Source organism: Candoia aspera, chromosome 11 (genome assembly GCF_035149785.1).
Source record: "Candoia aspera isolate rCanAsp1 chromosome 11, rCanAsp1.hap2, whole genome shotgun sequence".
In the NCBI taxonomy this organism is placed as follows: Eukaryota; Metazoa; Chordata; class Lepidosauria; order Squamata; family Boidae; genus Candoia; species Candoia aspera.
In genome coordinates, this window is record NC_086163.1 from 1,768,089 (window position 1) to 1,784,643 (window position 16,555).

At 45.3% G+C, this 16,555-nt stretch overlaps 1 protein-coding gene across 1 annotated transcript in view; it reads right to left on the minus strand.

Moving 5' to 3' along the window:
• GARRE1 (granule associated Rac and RHOG effector 1) overlaps positions 1-16,555 on the minus strand; it is a 107,556-nt gene that overhangs the window by 6,240 nt on the left and 84,761 nt on the right. The window contains exons 7-11 of the mRNA XM_063313018.1: positions 15,075-15,233; positions 4,081-4,178; positions 3,610-3,735; positions 826-1,817; positions 150-315 (exon numbers count right to left, since the gene is read on the minus strand). Coding sequence (XP_063169088.1) covers positions 150-315; positions 826-1,817; positions 3,610-3,735; positions 4,081-4,178; positions 15,075-15,233 — 1,541 coding nt within the window. The remainder of the gene's footprint in view (positions 1-149; positions 316-825; positions 1,818-3,609; positions 3,736-4,080; positions 4,179-15,074; positions 15,234-16,555) is intronic.

Here is a 16,555-nt window from a genome sequence, read left to right on the forward strand (position 1 = left end):
CAGAAGTATGGCATAAATATTTAAACTACAAAATGAAATGTATTGGATCAACAAAACAGCCTAAAAAAATCAATTAAAACCAAATTACTTAATATCTATAATAGTCTTCACGGTGCAATGTTCAGAAAAGCGCTACAAAGGCCCCTTACCCATCTGTGAAATAATCTGGGAAGGGCCAGGTCCTGTGGAGGTCGTCAGGATGAGACCAGTTGCCACGTGCATTGCTGGGGCGGCGGAAGTGCTGTGCCTGCCTTTTCTGCTGCATGGCCTGGCTGACTCCGGCCACATAGCGGGCAAACTCTGGATCTGAGCCAACTGGGTGGAAGAAAACAAATCTCTATCAGCCAGCTATTCTACCCCAATTATCCCTTCATTTAATTCTTTCTGCTTAGCAAGCCACCCCTCCGTGTGTGCATGCATCCATGGACACACATGAGAAGCCGGTTAGTGACTACTATTTTTTAATAATCTTTCTTTTATGGCTTCTTTCCCACAGAATACATTGGTCCCATTCAGCTCCGTTTTAAGCACTGTCCTTTACATTACAATCCAAATCCCCTTTGCATTATTTTATCCAACATTCTGTTGGGCTGGAAATAGTAAAAATAATATTTTAACAGTGGATTAATTTTGGATTACACCTAGAGCTTTCTACTAATTCCAGTCAGTAAATCACTCTGGTTCTCTTTTCTTTTTATCCACTTCAGAATATGTGACCATTTCTCTGGCTGCTCTCAAGTTCTAGTGATCAACAGCTTTCAAAAGACACCTGGATGTTACTTAACTAATATGCTGTAAAACAATGTACTGATTAGCTGAACACACCTGCAGGGTCAAAAGGCAGAAATTCTCCCAGCACCCCAAAGATTCCATCACTTTGGTCACGATTTGGCCACGTGTTGTTTCTAGGCCCTTGAGGTTTCTGCCCCAGCATCTCTGACATCATGGTATCCATGTAGCTGTTCACAAGGCCCAGGCTGTATAAGTCAGAGCTCAGATCAGAAAAGGCATGGCTGCTCCACTGAGGCAGAGGGGACAGCCCGGGCCCAACTGTCTGGCCTGATGGCTGACTGGAACCAGCCGGCCACTTACTGGGCGGGCGCTGCTGTGTCCCGATGGGCTGGCGCAAGGGCTGATAGTGCTGCTGCTGCTGCTGCTGGGGTTTCTGGGCATGGGGCTGCTGGGGCAGCCTTGGCTGGAGATGGTGTAGTGGGGTGTGAGATGAAGACTGTGGTGGCGGCAGCTGCACAGCAGCTGGTTTCTGTTCTGCTGCAGCAGAAGAGGAGGCAACCGAGGTCCTTCTTCTCATCAACGGAGAAGTCTGTTGGGACTTGCCCATGTTGAAACCCGAAAGGAAATCAATGACCTCCTGCATTTCCTGGTCAGTTGGTAAATTCATGCCTTTGGCATCCTTACCATCTTCTATTATGCCCCCCTCCTGCCTTTCAAGGAGCCCATTGACTCCATGATGGTTTGAGCTCTGCATCAGCTGGGCAGGCTCAAGAGCCCTCGGAAAGTTGCCAAGGTTCAAAATGCTTTGCAGTCGAGCATCCATGTTGCTTGGTAGTTTTGCTTTCTCCTCTGAGTTGTTAGCTATAAAAAGGGTTTTAGAAGGTATATTAGGGATGGAGTAACTTCCACTGTTGTTTGAACTTGTACAAGAAGTTTTTTTGGTAAATCGCGATGTCAGCTTTGAGAAAGTCTTCTGCAAACCACCTGTTGCTTTACCGCCATTTCCAGATGGTAAGTCAGTGTGACCCCCAAAGTCAGAGATCTCACGTTGGAGCTGGATCTGAATATAGGGCAATGCTTGCTCCCTGTGTAAATAAAAAGAACCTAGTTTAGGTTAGAAATTACTTAGAAAATAGTTCTGCAAAAATTAGATCAGAGATGCAATTAAGTTTTTCAGGAATGAACAAAACACATAAAAATCAGTTTAGGAAAATAAAAGCTATTCACAAAATAGTTTGGTAGATCCAAGATGGCAACTGGCGGCCGATGCCGGTTGTTGGGCTGAGGGTGGTGCCGATTTAACAACTTAAGACCCCCTCTTTCTACTCCCCTCTTACCAAGCAAGGGCGGTCTAGGGGTATTTCAACTCCATAGTTCATGAGTTTGGGCACAGGAGGAGCCTGGAGCAGCTCTGAGGTTCGGGCAGCGAGCAGCGAGTGAGTGGCAAGCCTAGAGCAACCCTGTGGAGCCAGGAGCACCAACGAGGCAAGTGGTGGGTGTGCCTGTTTTCTTGTAGAGCACCAAGGAATTTGATAGCAGCACTTGACCCAGTTGAAAGGGCTACAGACAGGGACCTTTCTGAGTGCTCATATTGCCCAAAAAAACTCCCAAAATAAAACAATACAAAACAACACAACCACTTGTTTATTATGAGGCCATAAACGCCTGGCTGGACAAAATGCATTCTTGGTTGTGAGATGCCAGGTAACGTTTCAACATGCTCAGTATCAGCCAAGATGCTTACGGATGGAGAGATGTGGTGGTCCTTAGGAACACCTGAGCCAAAGCAAGACACCCAATTCTTAAAGCCTGCATGATGTTCTACTGCCCATTTCATTCCTCACATATAGAGACTGTTAAAATTTTCTTCTAGCATTTCTAAGTAATTTGACAATCTGCCCCAATTTATTCCCAAACAGATTAGCCTAAATTAGGGGTGAGCCACGGGTGTTTCCTGCAGGGATTCCTTCTTGAAACTTTGCTATGAACCCCAGAGCCTCTGTTCATCTATTCCAAGGATAAACTCTATGAAATTTCTGAAATAGTTTTACACTATGTTTTCACTTGTCCTTCTTCATCTCTTCAAATGCCCCTTGATGATCATGTTCTGGTCCCAAGACCTGGTCTCTGGAACCCAGGTAGCTCTGGACTCTTAACTACCGCTACTTGTTGCCAGGTCAACCTGCAATAAAACCTCCCTCGTCTATGCTTTGATTGTGGATGACAGGGCCCACTTGGCCTGTATCACCGACACCAGATTGGTGGGTGCGTGGGTGTGTGCGTCCCCACTCTGTAATGTCCTGGGGTTTGGGTGTGGCATTAGCCACAACTCCAGAGCAGATATGGGGAGTGGCAGCTGTTATCAGGAGTCTCTGATGGCCTCTAGGGGTGCTGTCCCAAGCACAGCTGGATGGGAGACTCACCTGCAAGGTTGGGTCTTAGGGATCATTTGGGATTTCTGTTTGCTTACCTCTCTCCCTGCTGGGTAGCAGCATTCCTGCCTGAGCTACTCGACTCCATGGCTAGGCTGGTAGTGGAGTTTCCCAGGCTCATGGTCCTGGGGGACTACAATCTGTCTTTTTTGAGCCTGTTATCAGGGGCAGCTCAGGAGTTCATGGGCACCATGGACTTGTTCCAACTTGTGGAGGAAACACATTAGAACTGGTTTTTGTCTCAGGGCAGCGATGTGGTGATCTGGGGTTGGGGAATGCTATCATCAGTCCCTTGCTATGGAGAGATTGCATCCTCTTGCCTCTGGATTTCTCTGGGACCACTCCCACCCACCCCCATTTTAAAGCAACACTTCAAAGCAAGTTTCTCAGAGGCACATAAATTAAGCCAGTTCTGTGGAAATTGCAGCTAGTCAGGCCTACCAACCTTCCTTCTTTCCAGCGATTTAGGTCAAACACTGCAGTATAAAGTACATCTACCAGTCCTAATGTTTTCTCCGGATCCAGGCTTCTCTGCAGCAGAGACATGGTTGCAGGGTCTTCCTTCAGGCACCTGAGACAGGTGGGGAATCAGGTATTTCCATATTAAGATCACTAATGTTCTGATCACGGCACAGGACAATCTTCTGACTAAGGTTAGACAGGCTCCCAGTGTGAAGTGAAGCTTCCAGAGATAATTCAAAACTTGACTATGTTATTATCATAGTAATTGTTGATCGCCTGGCTTGAACTTTATTTCTTTTCCTTCAATTTACTGTTATTATGATAGTTTTGATGATACTGTCAACCACACTGAGATTTTTAATAAAATTTCTTAACTTTTTTCTTCTCTCTCTCATACACACACACACACACACACTGCTCTCCTGGGTTTCCTTAAGTAGTAAATTCTAATTACCAAGTTGATGGGACTTGAACCACAATTCTGGAGCCTTCTAAACTGATTTGTGGTGCATAGGCTTCTTTGTTTTCAATCTGTGCTGTATCTACAACCACCTAATTGCAAAGAAAAATAAGTAAGCAACTGCCACTTTAAAACTACTGTTTCTTTAAAAAAATCTAAATAGAATGTCCCTCTCTGAATTTAACAACAAACCATTTTGTTGCAGCCACCATGGCCCCAGGTGAGATAAACTCTGAACAACTGTATTTTAACCATTTCAATCCACTGCATTTAAACATTAAACAAACAAGAGATATATCTGAACGGTATTTACAATTGCAAGAAGGTGCTGAAATGAAGAATTATTCACTTTGATAATCATGAAATGTAATAGCTAAGAAAGTTCAGTGCATATTTAAAGGGGAAGAAATCACTAAGCATTTTTCCACAGCTGATAATTTATTATTCTTTTTCATGCTTTTTTGGAAAGGTGCAAACATCTGAAGTCAAGAAATCCATTTTAATCCTGCTTACCCCTATAAACTGCTACACAAGATTAGAAAAAACAAATCTTGACAACCAGATTGCCCTACTTTTTAGCCAGAATTAAGAGGAAAGTTATAAAAAGGAACAGCTTTCCCACTACAGCAAGAGTGCCAGGGCAAGAGATACTGGGGCCTACTAACAGCCAGAGAATGCTTGATTCACAGCCCTGCCTCCCCCTCTGGTCACTTGTATGACAGCTTTGTTCTCATCCCTCAAATGCCTCAAACTCTCTGCACTCTTGAGTATGCGGATTTTAATGGTATAATGCCCACTGTACTTTCAGAGGAAACAGAAGCACACAACCAACCTATTCATCTGAACGTGACTCACAACCCAGTCAATTAACCTTTCACACACCCGGCCTGGCCAATGACGTCCAGCAGCCATTGTTCTTGCTGTACAGATGTTTCCTCCACCACCACCACCCAAACAGGATCTTCACTGGTGCAATCAACTAGAGGCAATGCAGTGGACTTCCTGATACCACTTCTTTGGCTCTATAAGGCACCCGAGGTGATTTCTGTTCTACTCACCGGAAACAACGGAACTTAAAGAACATCAGGGTTCAGGTTCACTCAATGACTGGTGGGCAAAAGTGGGCTACTCATGACTTTGCATAGGCATCTCTTTAACTGACAATTTTTAGAACTGTAACTCTTAGGGTGAAGTGCTCACCTTTTCCTGAAATGCTAAAGGAAATGAGCACCTTCACTAGAGAGACAGCCAATTCATCTGTTTCCCCACAAGTCTTTTCTTACACAGGTAGCCCTTCCCTCTCCCTAGTCTAGGTTACACCCCTGTTGTGTGAGCTGCACGGGCTCTCCGTTTTCTTCCAAGTACAATTCAAGCTGCAATTACCTTTAAAGCCCTACAAGGCATGGGGCCAGGTTATTTGGAGGACCACCTCTCTCTAAGGGTACCTGCCCATCCCACCAGTTTGGATAGGCACACTCCAGGTCCCTTTCCTTAAATGTTGCCATCTTGCAGGACGTAGGACCTTGGCTTTCTCCCAAACGTTGGGATAGGGTAAAGTTGAAGTTGGAAGAGACTGTTATGAGTTGGGTGGTGCCAGGTTTTTCTGTTTTTATCGTTTTTTGCTTTTATTCTTTGTATAATATTGTTTTATATTATGGTTGTGAGCTGTCCAGAGTTCTAGTTTTAAGATTGTTGTTGTTTATTTGTTTAGTCGCTTCTGACTCGTGACTTCATGGACCAGCCCACGCCAGAGCTTCTTGTCGGTCGTCAACACCCTCAGCTCCCCCAGGGACAAATCCATCACCTCTAGAATATCATCCATCCATCTTGCCCTTGGTCGGCCCCTCTTCCTTTTGCCCTACACTCTCCCCAGCATCAGCATCTTCTCCAGGGTGTCCTGTCTTCTCATTATGGGGCCAAAGTATTTCAGTTTTGCCTTTAATATCATTCCCTCAAGTGAGCAGTCTGGCTTTATTTCCTGGAGGATGGACTGGTTTGATCTTCTTGCAGTCCAAGGCACTCTCAGAATTTTCCTGCAACACCACAGTTCAAAAGCATCGATCTTCCTTCGCTCAGCCTTCCTTATGGTCCAGCTCTCGCAGCCATATGTTACTACGGGGAACACCATTGCTTTAACTATGCGGGCCTTTGTTGTCAGTGTGATGTCTCTGCTCTTAGCTATTTTATCGAGATTTGTCATTGCTCTTCTCCCAAAGATTAAGCTTCTTCTGATTTCCTGACTGCAGTCAGCATCCGCATGTCATGTTCATCGTTTCAATGTTCTGGGTACATCGTAATGTTTTGCATGTCAGTTTCCTGATCCGTGTCTGTCATTTGCTGGGAGGAGTATTTCAGCCGTGCCGGGATGTAATCTCCTTACTGTTACTCTGGAATGTGTGTTTGGGTTATTGTATGTATTCAAGGTTACTTTCCCAGGCCAGTGTCTAACGCTCATCAACACCTGGGAGGGAGTGGTTGCTATGGCGGGGCGAGGGGCGGGATCGGTTTGGAGCGAGGGTTTTTAGTTTGTATTTGGCGCGCTTTTACTCATTCTCAGCTTTTTCTGTATTTGCATACTATTCTTTCAATAAATCAGTTTTCATTCAGAACCTACTTGTGGACCTGAGTATGTTAGAATAGGCAACCATTACATAAAGCTGAGAATCCTCAAAAAAATTTTCCGCTAGGCCCTGTCCAGACTTTACTGTGAGGGGAAGCGCTAGCGATGAGCGAGCCAAAATTACAAGAGATGGAGAGCGAGGAGTCGAGCGAGGGGGAACCGGACTCCACCGTGGTAAGAGCAGAAAAGATACCTCGCAGCGAAACCCCGGAGCGTTGCTTAAATGGACACCCGATTGCCAAGTGGCTTTTGACAGACTGAAACGGCTTTTTACTGCTGAACCCATTCTACAGCATCCCGATCCTACTAAACCTTTTGTGGTTCAAGTGGATGCCTCAGATTTCTCTATTGGGGCACTCCTGCTGCAAGCTGATGAGTCGGGTTGTCTGAAGCCCTGTGCTTACCTATCCCGTAAGTTTTCTGAGACGGAAAGGAGGTGGCACGTTTGGGAGAAAGAGGCTTTTGCAGCTAAGGCTGCTTTGGACACTTGGCGCCACTTGCTAGAGGGGGCTACATGTCCTTTCGAGGTTTGGACTGATCACAAGAATCTTGAAGTGCTCAGCGCGCTTCGAAAGCTCAGCCCAAAGCAAATTAGGTGGGCGCAATTCTTCAGCCGCTTTGATTTCAAGTTAAAGTTTATTCCGGGAAAGAAAAACTTTCTAGCTGATGCACTTTCCCGCTTGCCCCAGGATTCTGGCTCTGTTCCTGACGTGGTGGGTACATTATGGACAGAGCCCCAATTGAGTATGGCAGCTGTCACTCGCAGCCAGACTTGCACGCAGCAGCCTGCTGTTTCAGTTTCACCAAGGGGAGGAGGGTTGCCAATTCCCTCTAACTTGCAACAACAGTTTCTTTCCAAGCTGAAATCTGACACCTGGTTGCAAGCGAATAAAGACCCTGTTACTTTTGACCGGGGTTTTGCTTGGAAGCAAGACCGTCTCTATGTCCCTGACAGTTTACGCAAAGACATTTTGCTCCGCTCCCATGATGATAAGGTGGCTGGTCATTTTGGTTTTGTAAAGACCCTCCACTTGGTTCGGCGCCAGTTCTGGTGGCCCACGCTAAGGCGCGATGTCAAAACTACATCGCCTCCTGTCCAGTGTGTGCAATGTCCAAACGGAAGGTTGGAAAACCTCAGGGTTTACTGCAACCAGTGGCCAGTCCCTCCCGTCCCCGGGAGGAAATTTCTATGGACTTTATTGTGGATTTACCTCCAAGTCAGAGGAAAACAGTGATTTGGGTTGTAAAAGACTATTTCTCAAAACAAGCCCATTTCATTCCATGCGCATCTATTCCCTCCGCCCAACAGCTGGCCCGCCTCTTCCTAGTACACGTGTACAGGCTCCATGGATGCCCCGCCCGCTTGGTGACTGACCGCGGGACACAATTTACTTCCCAGTTTTGGCGGGCTTTTATGAAACTGGTGGGCACAAAACAAGCGCTGTCCACTGTGTCGCATCCTGAGACTAACGGATCTACAGAGGTGCTTAATTCAACACTGGAGCAATATTTGCGTGCTTTTGTAAACTATCAACAAGACAATTGGGTCGACCTCCTGCCGTTTGCTGAGGTCGCCTACAACAACGCACTGCATCAAAGCACTGGGCAGGTCCCTTTCCGTACTGTGTTTGGGTGGGACTTCATCCCTATTCCCGAGCTGCCTCAACCGGCTTCACTGCCATCGTCCCCCACGGACTGGGCTTCACATCTGGGGGACTCCTGGCCTAAAATTCAACAAGCACTTGCAGATGCACAGGCGACTTACAAACGCCACGCTGATGCAAAGCGGGCGCCACAACCGGTTTTGAAAGTTGGGGACAAAGTCTATCTCTCCACCAAGTTCATCAAGACACCTCAGCCCTCTAAAAAATTAGCTCCCAAGTTTGTGGGTCCTTTTCCTATTGTGGGCCAAGTTAATCCTGTTACGTTTCGCTTGGACCTACCCCATAATCTTAAACGTTTACACCCCGTTTTTCATTGCAGCCTACTCAAGCCTCTTCACCAGTCAGATTGTTGGCATCCACAACCTTCACCTCCTGCGCCCATTATGATTGATGGTCAACAGCACTTTGAAGTGAAGGAGATTCTTGATTCTCGCAGACTTCGTTCTACCCTGCAATACCTTGTTCGTTGGAAACACTTCCCTCATTCTGAGTGGGTTGCTGCCCATGATGTTCACTCTCCTGTATTGGTTACCCATTTTCATGCTGCCTATCCTGCTAAGCCTGCTCCTTAGTTTAATTTCTTTAAGGGGGGTGGTATGTCATGTTCATCGTTTCAATGTTCTGGGTACATCGTAACGTTTCACATGTCAGTTTCCTGATCCGTGTCTGTCATTTGCTGGGAGGAGTATTTCAGCCGTGCCGGGATGTAATCTCCTTACTGTTACTCTGGAATGTGTGTTTGGGTTATTGTATGTGTTCAAGGTTACTTTCCCAGGCCAGTGTCTAATGCTCACCAACACCTGGGAGGGGGTGGTTGCTATGGCGGGGCGAGGGGCGGGATCGGGTTTGGAGCGAGAGTTTTTAGTTTGTATTTGGCGCGCTTTTACTCATTCTCAGCTTTTTCTGTATTTGCATACTATTCTTTCAATAAATCAGTTTTCATTCAGAATCTACTTGTGGACCTGAGTATGTTAGAATAGGCAACCATTGAACCGCAGTAATCTTCGTACCTAGAAATACAAAGTCTTTCACTGCTTCTACATTTTCTCCCTCTATTTGCCAGTTATCAATCAAGCTGGTTGCCATAATCTTGGTTTTTTTGAGGTTTATTTAGCTGCAAGCCAGCTTTTGCACTTTCTTCTTTCACCTTCATCATAAGGCTCCTCAGTTCCTCTTCGCTTTCAGCCATCAAAGTGGTATCATCTGCATATCTGAGATTGTTAATGTTTCTTCCAGCGATTTTAACTCCAGCCTTGGATTCCTCAAGCCCAGCATGTCACATGATGTGTTCTGTGTACAAGTTGCATAGGTAGGGTGAGAGTATACAGCCCTGCCGTACTCCTTTCCCAAACTTAAACCAGTCCATTGTTCCGTGGTCTGTTCTTACTGTTGCTACTTGGTCGTTATACAGATTCTTCAGGAGGCAGACAAAATGACTTGTTATCCCCATACCGCTAAGAACTTGCCACAATTTGTTATGGTCCACACAGTCAAAGGCTTTAGAATAGTCAATAAAGCAGAAATAGATGTTTTTCTGAAACTCCCTGGCTTTTTCCATTACCCAGCGGATATTGGCAATTTGGTCCCTAGTTCCTCTGCCTTTTCTAAACCCAGCTTATACATCTGGCAATTCTCGCTCCATGAATTGCTGAAGTCTACCTTGCAGGATCTTGAGCATTACCTTACTGGCATGTGAAATGAGTGCCACTGTTCGATAGTTTGAACATTCTTTAGTGTTTCCCTTTTTTGGTATGGGGATATAAGTTGATTTTTTCCAGTCTGATGGCCATTCTTGTGTTTTCCAAATTTGCTGGCATATAGCATGCATTACCTTGACAGCATCATCTTGCAAGATTTTGAACAGTTCAGCTGGGATGCCATCGTCTCCTGCTGCCTTGTTATTAGCAATGCTTCTCAAGGCCCATTCAACCTCACTCTTCAGGATGTCTGGCTCTAGCTCACTGACCACACCAGAATTTTCCAGAAGAGGTCTCTTGTCCTTCCTATTCTCTTGTCTTCTTCCACTTCCGCGCAGTGCTTGGTTAAAAATAATTCCTTATCTCTTCTGGCTAACCTCTGGAATTTTGCATTTAATTGGGCATATCTCCCCCTATCACTGTTGCCTTTTGCTTTCCTTCTTTCTTGGGCTACTTCTAGTGTCTCAGCAGACAGCCATTTTGCCTTCTTGGTTTTCTCTTTCTTTGGGATGTATTTTGTCGCCGCCTCCTGAACAATGTTGCGGACTTCTGTCCATAGTTCTTCTGGGATCCTATCTACTAAGTCCAGTCCCTTAAATCTATTCTTCACCTCCACTGCATATTCCTTAGGAATATTAGTGAGCTCATATCTAGCTGATCTGTGGGTCTTCCCTAATCTCTTTAGTCTGATCCTAAATTGTGCAAGAAGAAGTTCGTGATCTGAACTACAGTCAGCTCCAGGTCTTGTTTTTACCGACTGTATAGATGTCTGCCACCTTTGGCTGCAAAGGATGTAGTCAATCTGATTTCGGTGTTGTCCATCTGGTGAAGTCCATGTATAAATATTAGGTTGTTGGAAGAGAGTGTTTGTTATGCAGAGTGAGTTGTCTTGGCAAAATTTTATCAGCCTATGTCCTGCTTCGTTTTGTTCTCCCAGGCCATGCTTACCTGTAATTCCAGGTGTCATTTGACTGCCGTTAGCATTCCAGTCTCCTGTGATGAAAATAACTTCTCTTTTAGGCGTGTTGTCCAGCAGGTGCTGCAGATCCTCATAGAACTGCTCTACTTCAGCTTCTTCAGCATCTGTGCTTGGGGCGTATATTTGGATCACTGTGATGTTAGATGGCTTGCCCTGAATTCGAATTGAGATCATTCTATCATTTTTTTGGATTGTATCCAAGCACTGCTTTAGCCACTTTACTATTAATTATGAAGGCTACTCCATTTCTTCTGGGGTCCTCTTGTCCACAGTAGTAGATCTGGTGGTCATCTGATGTGAAGTGGCCCATTCCAGTCCATTTCATTTCACTGATGCCCAGAATGTCTATCTTTAATCTTGACATCTCACCATAACCACATCCAATTTGCCCTGGCTCATAGATCTTACATTCCAGGTTCCAATGGTGTGTTGATCCTTAGAACATCGGATTTGCCGTTCACCACCAGCGCCGTCGGCCGCTAGCCGTCCTTTCGGCTTTGAGCTAGCTGCATCATCATGTCTGGGGCTAGCTGAACTCATCCTCTGTTCCTCCCCAGTAGCATTTTGACCATCTTCCGACCTGGGGGTCTCATCTTCCGATGGTATACCGACATATCTCTGGTTGTACTGATCCATTTAGTTTTCACGGCAAGAATACTGGGGTGGGTTGCCATTACCTTCCCCAGGGATCGCATTTAGTCTGACCTCCCTGTCATGACCTTCCTGTCTTGGGTGGCCCTTCACGGTTTAGCTCACGGCATCATTGAGGTGCTCAAGCTCCAGCACCACAACAAGGTAACAATCCTTTGCTGAAGAGTTTTAAGATAGGCAGCCATAAAATAAAAAATAAAATAATAAAATAATTCTTGTTTCTGTTGTAAAATAAAATAAAATAAAATAAAATAAAAATCCTTGTTTCTGTTGGCAAAGCTGCAAGAAGTTCTCACTTCCATTTTATTTGGCAGCTTTAAGAACACAGTTTTTCTGCCTACAGGTAGCATGAACTACAAATCTGAAATATCAAGCATTTGTTCTAGGTGATAGATGCTAGCTCATCCTTCCTCCATGAAGCTTAAAATGGCAGGTTAGTGCAATTTATTTATTAGATTTACATCCTGCCTTTCCTCTAGGAGTTCAGACCACTGTGTATCTGTAGTGGCAATGAGGAGGACCTTTGTTATTTCAAGGAGTTTAAGTGACATATTTTGATTTTCTCCTTCACACGAAGAAGCTTAGAGTTTATTTTGAGTTATACTAATGTTTAGCTGGCTTGTTTTTTATTTCTGTTTGAAATGGGGGGCAGGGAGAAGATAAACCTCAAAGTTGTTTATGTTAGCACTAGCTTCTTGGTATAGCTTCCCAGGCTCTTGGATTCATGTCATAAACAGGTGCCCCAGACCCTGGGAACTATCCAGCCAAGGTCGGATCCTGCAGCCTCACTGCCACGGAAACAGGGCCACGAGGCTTTAGAGCCAGACTCTGATAAAAACCTGAGGATGGCCTCTTGAGTTTAGGAGCTTCTGCAGGGACCTGAGTGCTGGGTGCTGTGGAAATGGAGCTGCCCTGGGGCATCTCTGCTGTCTTTATTAAGGGCTCCTGACAGCCTATAGGAGATTGGGTACCATCTTTTGAGGGAGATGGGCAGTGATGAAATTTGAAATATAAGTAAGTAAGTAAGTAAGTAAGTAAGTAAGTAAGATCTTGCTTGGTATGCTATGATTCTTCTTTCTTTATGCTTTTTTATGTTTCTGTTTAATCTGCCTAAACTGTGTTTCTGTTTAAATCTGTTTAAGTTAATAATAAAGCTTAAAATCTCTTTATTCACTGGTGTGCTTATTGTCTCTGGATCTAAAGGAACCAATTGTCTGGGCACCTGAACACTGCCTGGACACTTGGCAGAACAATATCCTCCTCCAATTTTTCCCCTGTGAGGCAGGATGGGCAGAGGGAGAGAGTGTGATTGGCTGAAATTAGGCTGAAAAATAACTTGTTCAGGAATAGAAGTATTTTCCCATGTCAATCAAAAATAAGCTGCTGCAATATGTACCGTAGATAGAAAAAGCCCACTTGCACCTTGCAAGTCTGTTTTTCTCACAAGTCAAGGAAAAACATGGTGAGGTAGATGAGACTAGGGAAACGTAGTGGTCCACCCAGAGAAATATGTACGAACTTCTGATCAGAACCATTTTGCTCTAGATCAGGGGTCCCCAACCCCTGGGCTGCAGACCAGTCCGTGGCCTGTTAGGAACCGGGCCACACAGCAGGGGGTGAGCGGGGTGGGGGGGAGGAAAGCTTCATCCACGCTGTTGCCGAAGCCTCCAATAGCTACCAGGCTGGAGCTCCTTGCCTGAACCTGCTGGTTTCCGTGCCTGTCCTAGTGCCTGACGTGTGCCTTGTGAATCCAAGGAAAACCATCCCTGCCTCCGTTCCATGGAAAATTTGTCTTCCACAAAACCGGTCCCTGGTGCCAAAAAGGTTGGGGACCACAGCTCAAGATTGTATGTGTCCTGTTCAGACTATGCAACCAGGCAGAGTAATATGAAAAATACCCTTTATTAAATAACTATGTACAATAATTAAGTCCTTGAAGCACAAAAAACTGGTTTCAATCAAACCCAACTGGGCAACCACAAGATAGCGGAACAGGACTCCCTGAACTGGATGACTGGAAGACTGGAACACACGGTGGTGATGAAGCTGAGGGCAACAGGTCCTGAACTGGAACAGCACTTGAGCTGCTCTGGTGCTGGAACACCGGGTAGCTGAAGACTCACGTTGGATGGGAAGCGGCAACTGGAGTCTTGAAGCAAAACTAAGAACTGGAAAAAAGGCTGGGCTCAAACTAGATGCACTGGAATAGGCTGGATTCCCTGAACTGGAGGCTTGGAGCAAGTCTGGAACTTGGAGCAAGGCTAGACTCAGCTGGAAGCCCTGGACTGGGCTGCATTCTCTGGACTGCAGACTTGGAACAAGACTGGAAACTCGAAGCAAGACTAGACTGGGATACGAGTTCACAACAAGATAGGTGTGAAACTCCTGAGCAAGGCTGAGCACCCGAAGCACGGTTGAACTGCACTGAAGGCAAGTTGCGGGACTGAGAATCAGAGGCACAAAGAAGCTGCGCGGGAGATCGCGGCGTTTCAAGGCTGGATGCAAGGCTGGGATCGCTGGGCACGGCGAATACAGAATCCTCGGTGGCAGCAGAAGCAGGATTCAAGTCCTCTTCAGAGCAGAGCAAAGGCACTGGTTCCTCTTCAGCAACAGACGCAGTCTCCGATGCAGGTAGGGACTCTTCCGCTGAAGCTGCAGGCTTGGAGGATCGGTTGTCTCCGGCAGCTCGCTCTTCGCGTGTCTGCCTTTTATCCTGATCCTTCACACGCCTGGACCCTTCTGCAGCCAATCAGGCTGCCTTCCTTTCGCGCACTTTTCTGCCCGTCGGTGCGCACTGATTGGAGGATTGGAATCCTCCCCCGAATCCTGGCCAATCAGTGCCTTGGACTCTTCCCACGCTGCTGGCTCATCCTCAAGTTTTGTTTTCCTGGTCTCAGCCCAGTAAGTTTCTATTTCTTCCTCTGGCTCAGAAGGAGTTTCGCTTTCTGAGTCAGAGGCAGGCTTGACTCTGACAATATGGTTTCCCCAAAACAGTGGGATCATGAAGAATTTGCTGGTTAATGATACTGTGGTATGTGCCAAAAGCAAACTTAGTCCGAACAGAATTATCTACACACACAAGAGATGAATCAGCAATACTTCCAAAGATTAGAGAAAAAACTCAACGGGGAGAAATCAACACAAGACCATGAGAATGCTCATCTCTGGGTTGGCAAAAACAGAGAAAGTAGGAGGTTGTGAGGAGCAAAGTGAGGAATAAAGGCCTAACTGGCTGAAACCCTGAACACAGCACTTCACTGCAGGCCCAACTGCTATAATTTAACTTTAGTCTTTCAGGATTAAATGATCTGTCTTGCATTCCTGCCTTCCCTTTATTTTGGCCACCTTCATACAGTTGTCAATTCATGGCTACTTACCAGCCCAGCTTGTCCAAACAACAATTGTACAGCAGTCTTACACGCTCCCCGCCATGTAGAAGGGCAAACTTGGTTCAGGACTTCTGTCACAGGAGAGTCATCTCTTGGGGTCATTCCATTATGGTAACCAGCTTCTTTAATTAGTTGTATCATAGTGTGCTGCCAGGAGAGAAAGAGAGAGAGAGAGATAAGCAAAAAACAAGCAACATAAACATTCCCCACTCCACCTGATTATGTTTTGCATTGCTGACATCTAGAATTCCTACGTACATTACTCTTGCTTAAGTCATGATGGCCCAAGCCAATCTGCACCAGCTTCCCACAAACTTACTGCTTCCAGGCATGGCCATGCCCCAGTTCCAGCTCCAACTGGTCTATATGCTCAGGGACAGGATCAAAAGCAAATGCCAACGGCAGCCAGAAGCAGTACAACAGAATGTGGAGAGAAAGAAATGATGCATGAAAGCATCAATATTACCATGTTAGAACGATTTGGGGACAGTTTAAAGAGAAGTTGTTTGCTTTCATTTTTATTTTTGACTTATTAAATCCAACTCTTTCGATATCTGAAAACCAGAGCCAGGCTAAGAGATTGCAAGTGGCGCACTGCTCCCTCAGCTGAAACTCTCCCAATTCCATGATAAGAATCCCGGAGACCAAGAGTGATACTGTAGCAGAAAGAAGGATTTCTGTGTAATGAAAATTATTACATTAATCACGAATAGAACCTGACTATAAATATATTTGCAAGTTTCAAGGCCATAACTGACTAAATGTAGTATCATGGAAATGTAAAAAGAATTTGACAATAAGTAGAAGACTAGATGGCAACTTGTTTCAGTTTAGAGATACCACACTTTTTAATGAAAATTACTGGTTTCTGCAGGTGGGGAGGAGCCTAGGCAGCAGTCCAGCAACACATGTTTCCTTACCCTCCCGCTCTTTTTATATTACTTTTATTTATTTATTTATTATTCACATTTCTATCACCGCCCATCTCCCCCTAAAAGGAGATGGAACTTTTAAATGGAACTTTGGAAGTATTTTAGGTTACTGTAGTTTTTATTAGATTTTAAGTACACTCATAAACTTTTATGATAAGATAATTGTGGAGGCAAAGTTGCAAGCAAGAGAGAGTGAATTCAAACAACATGGGAAAAAGAAAGAAAAAACGTGGCATCAGCAAACAAACTAAGACAGAAGATCCTTGCGTACAAAAGGAATCTAAAAGCCTGTGCTCCCATTCTGCTTCGCAGCCACCATGCAAACCTACTAATCAACTCAAAATGGACAGTTTCTTGAAACAACCACCAGCCAATAGTTGTAAGAAACAAATTTTTACCTCCACCTCTTAGCCTTTCTAACAGATACAACCCTCTGGAGTGGGATTTACAAGCAGAGGTAGGAAGTTCTCAACTTCTGGATATTTCTGCTTCCATCCCTGGGGAGGGCTCCCCCCTCCGACCTGCAGCTATTTGTTC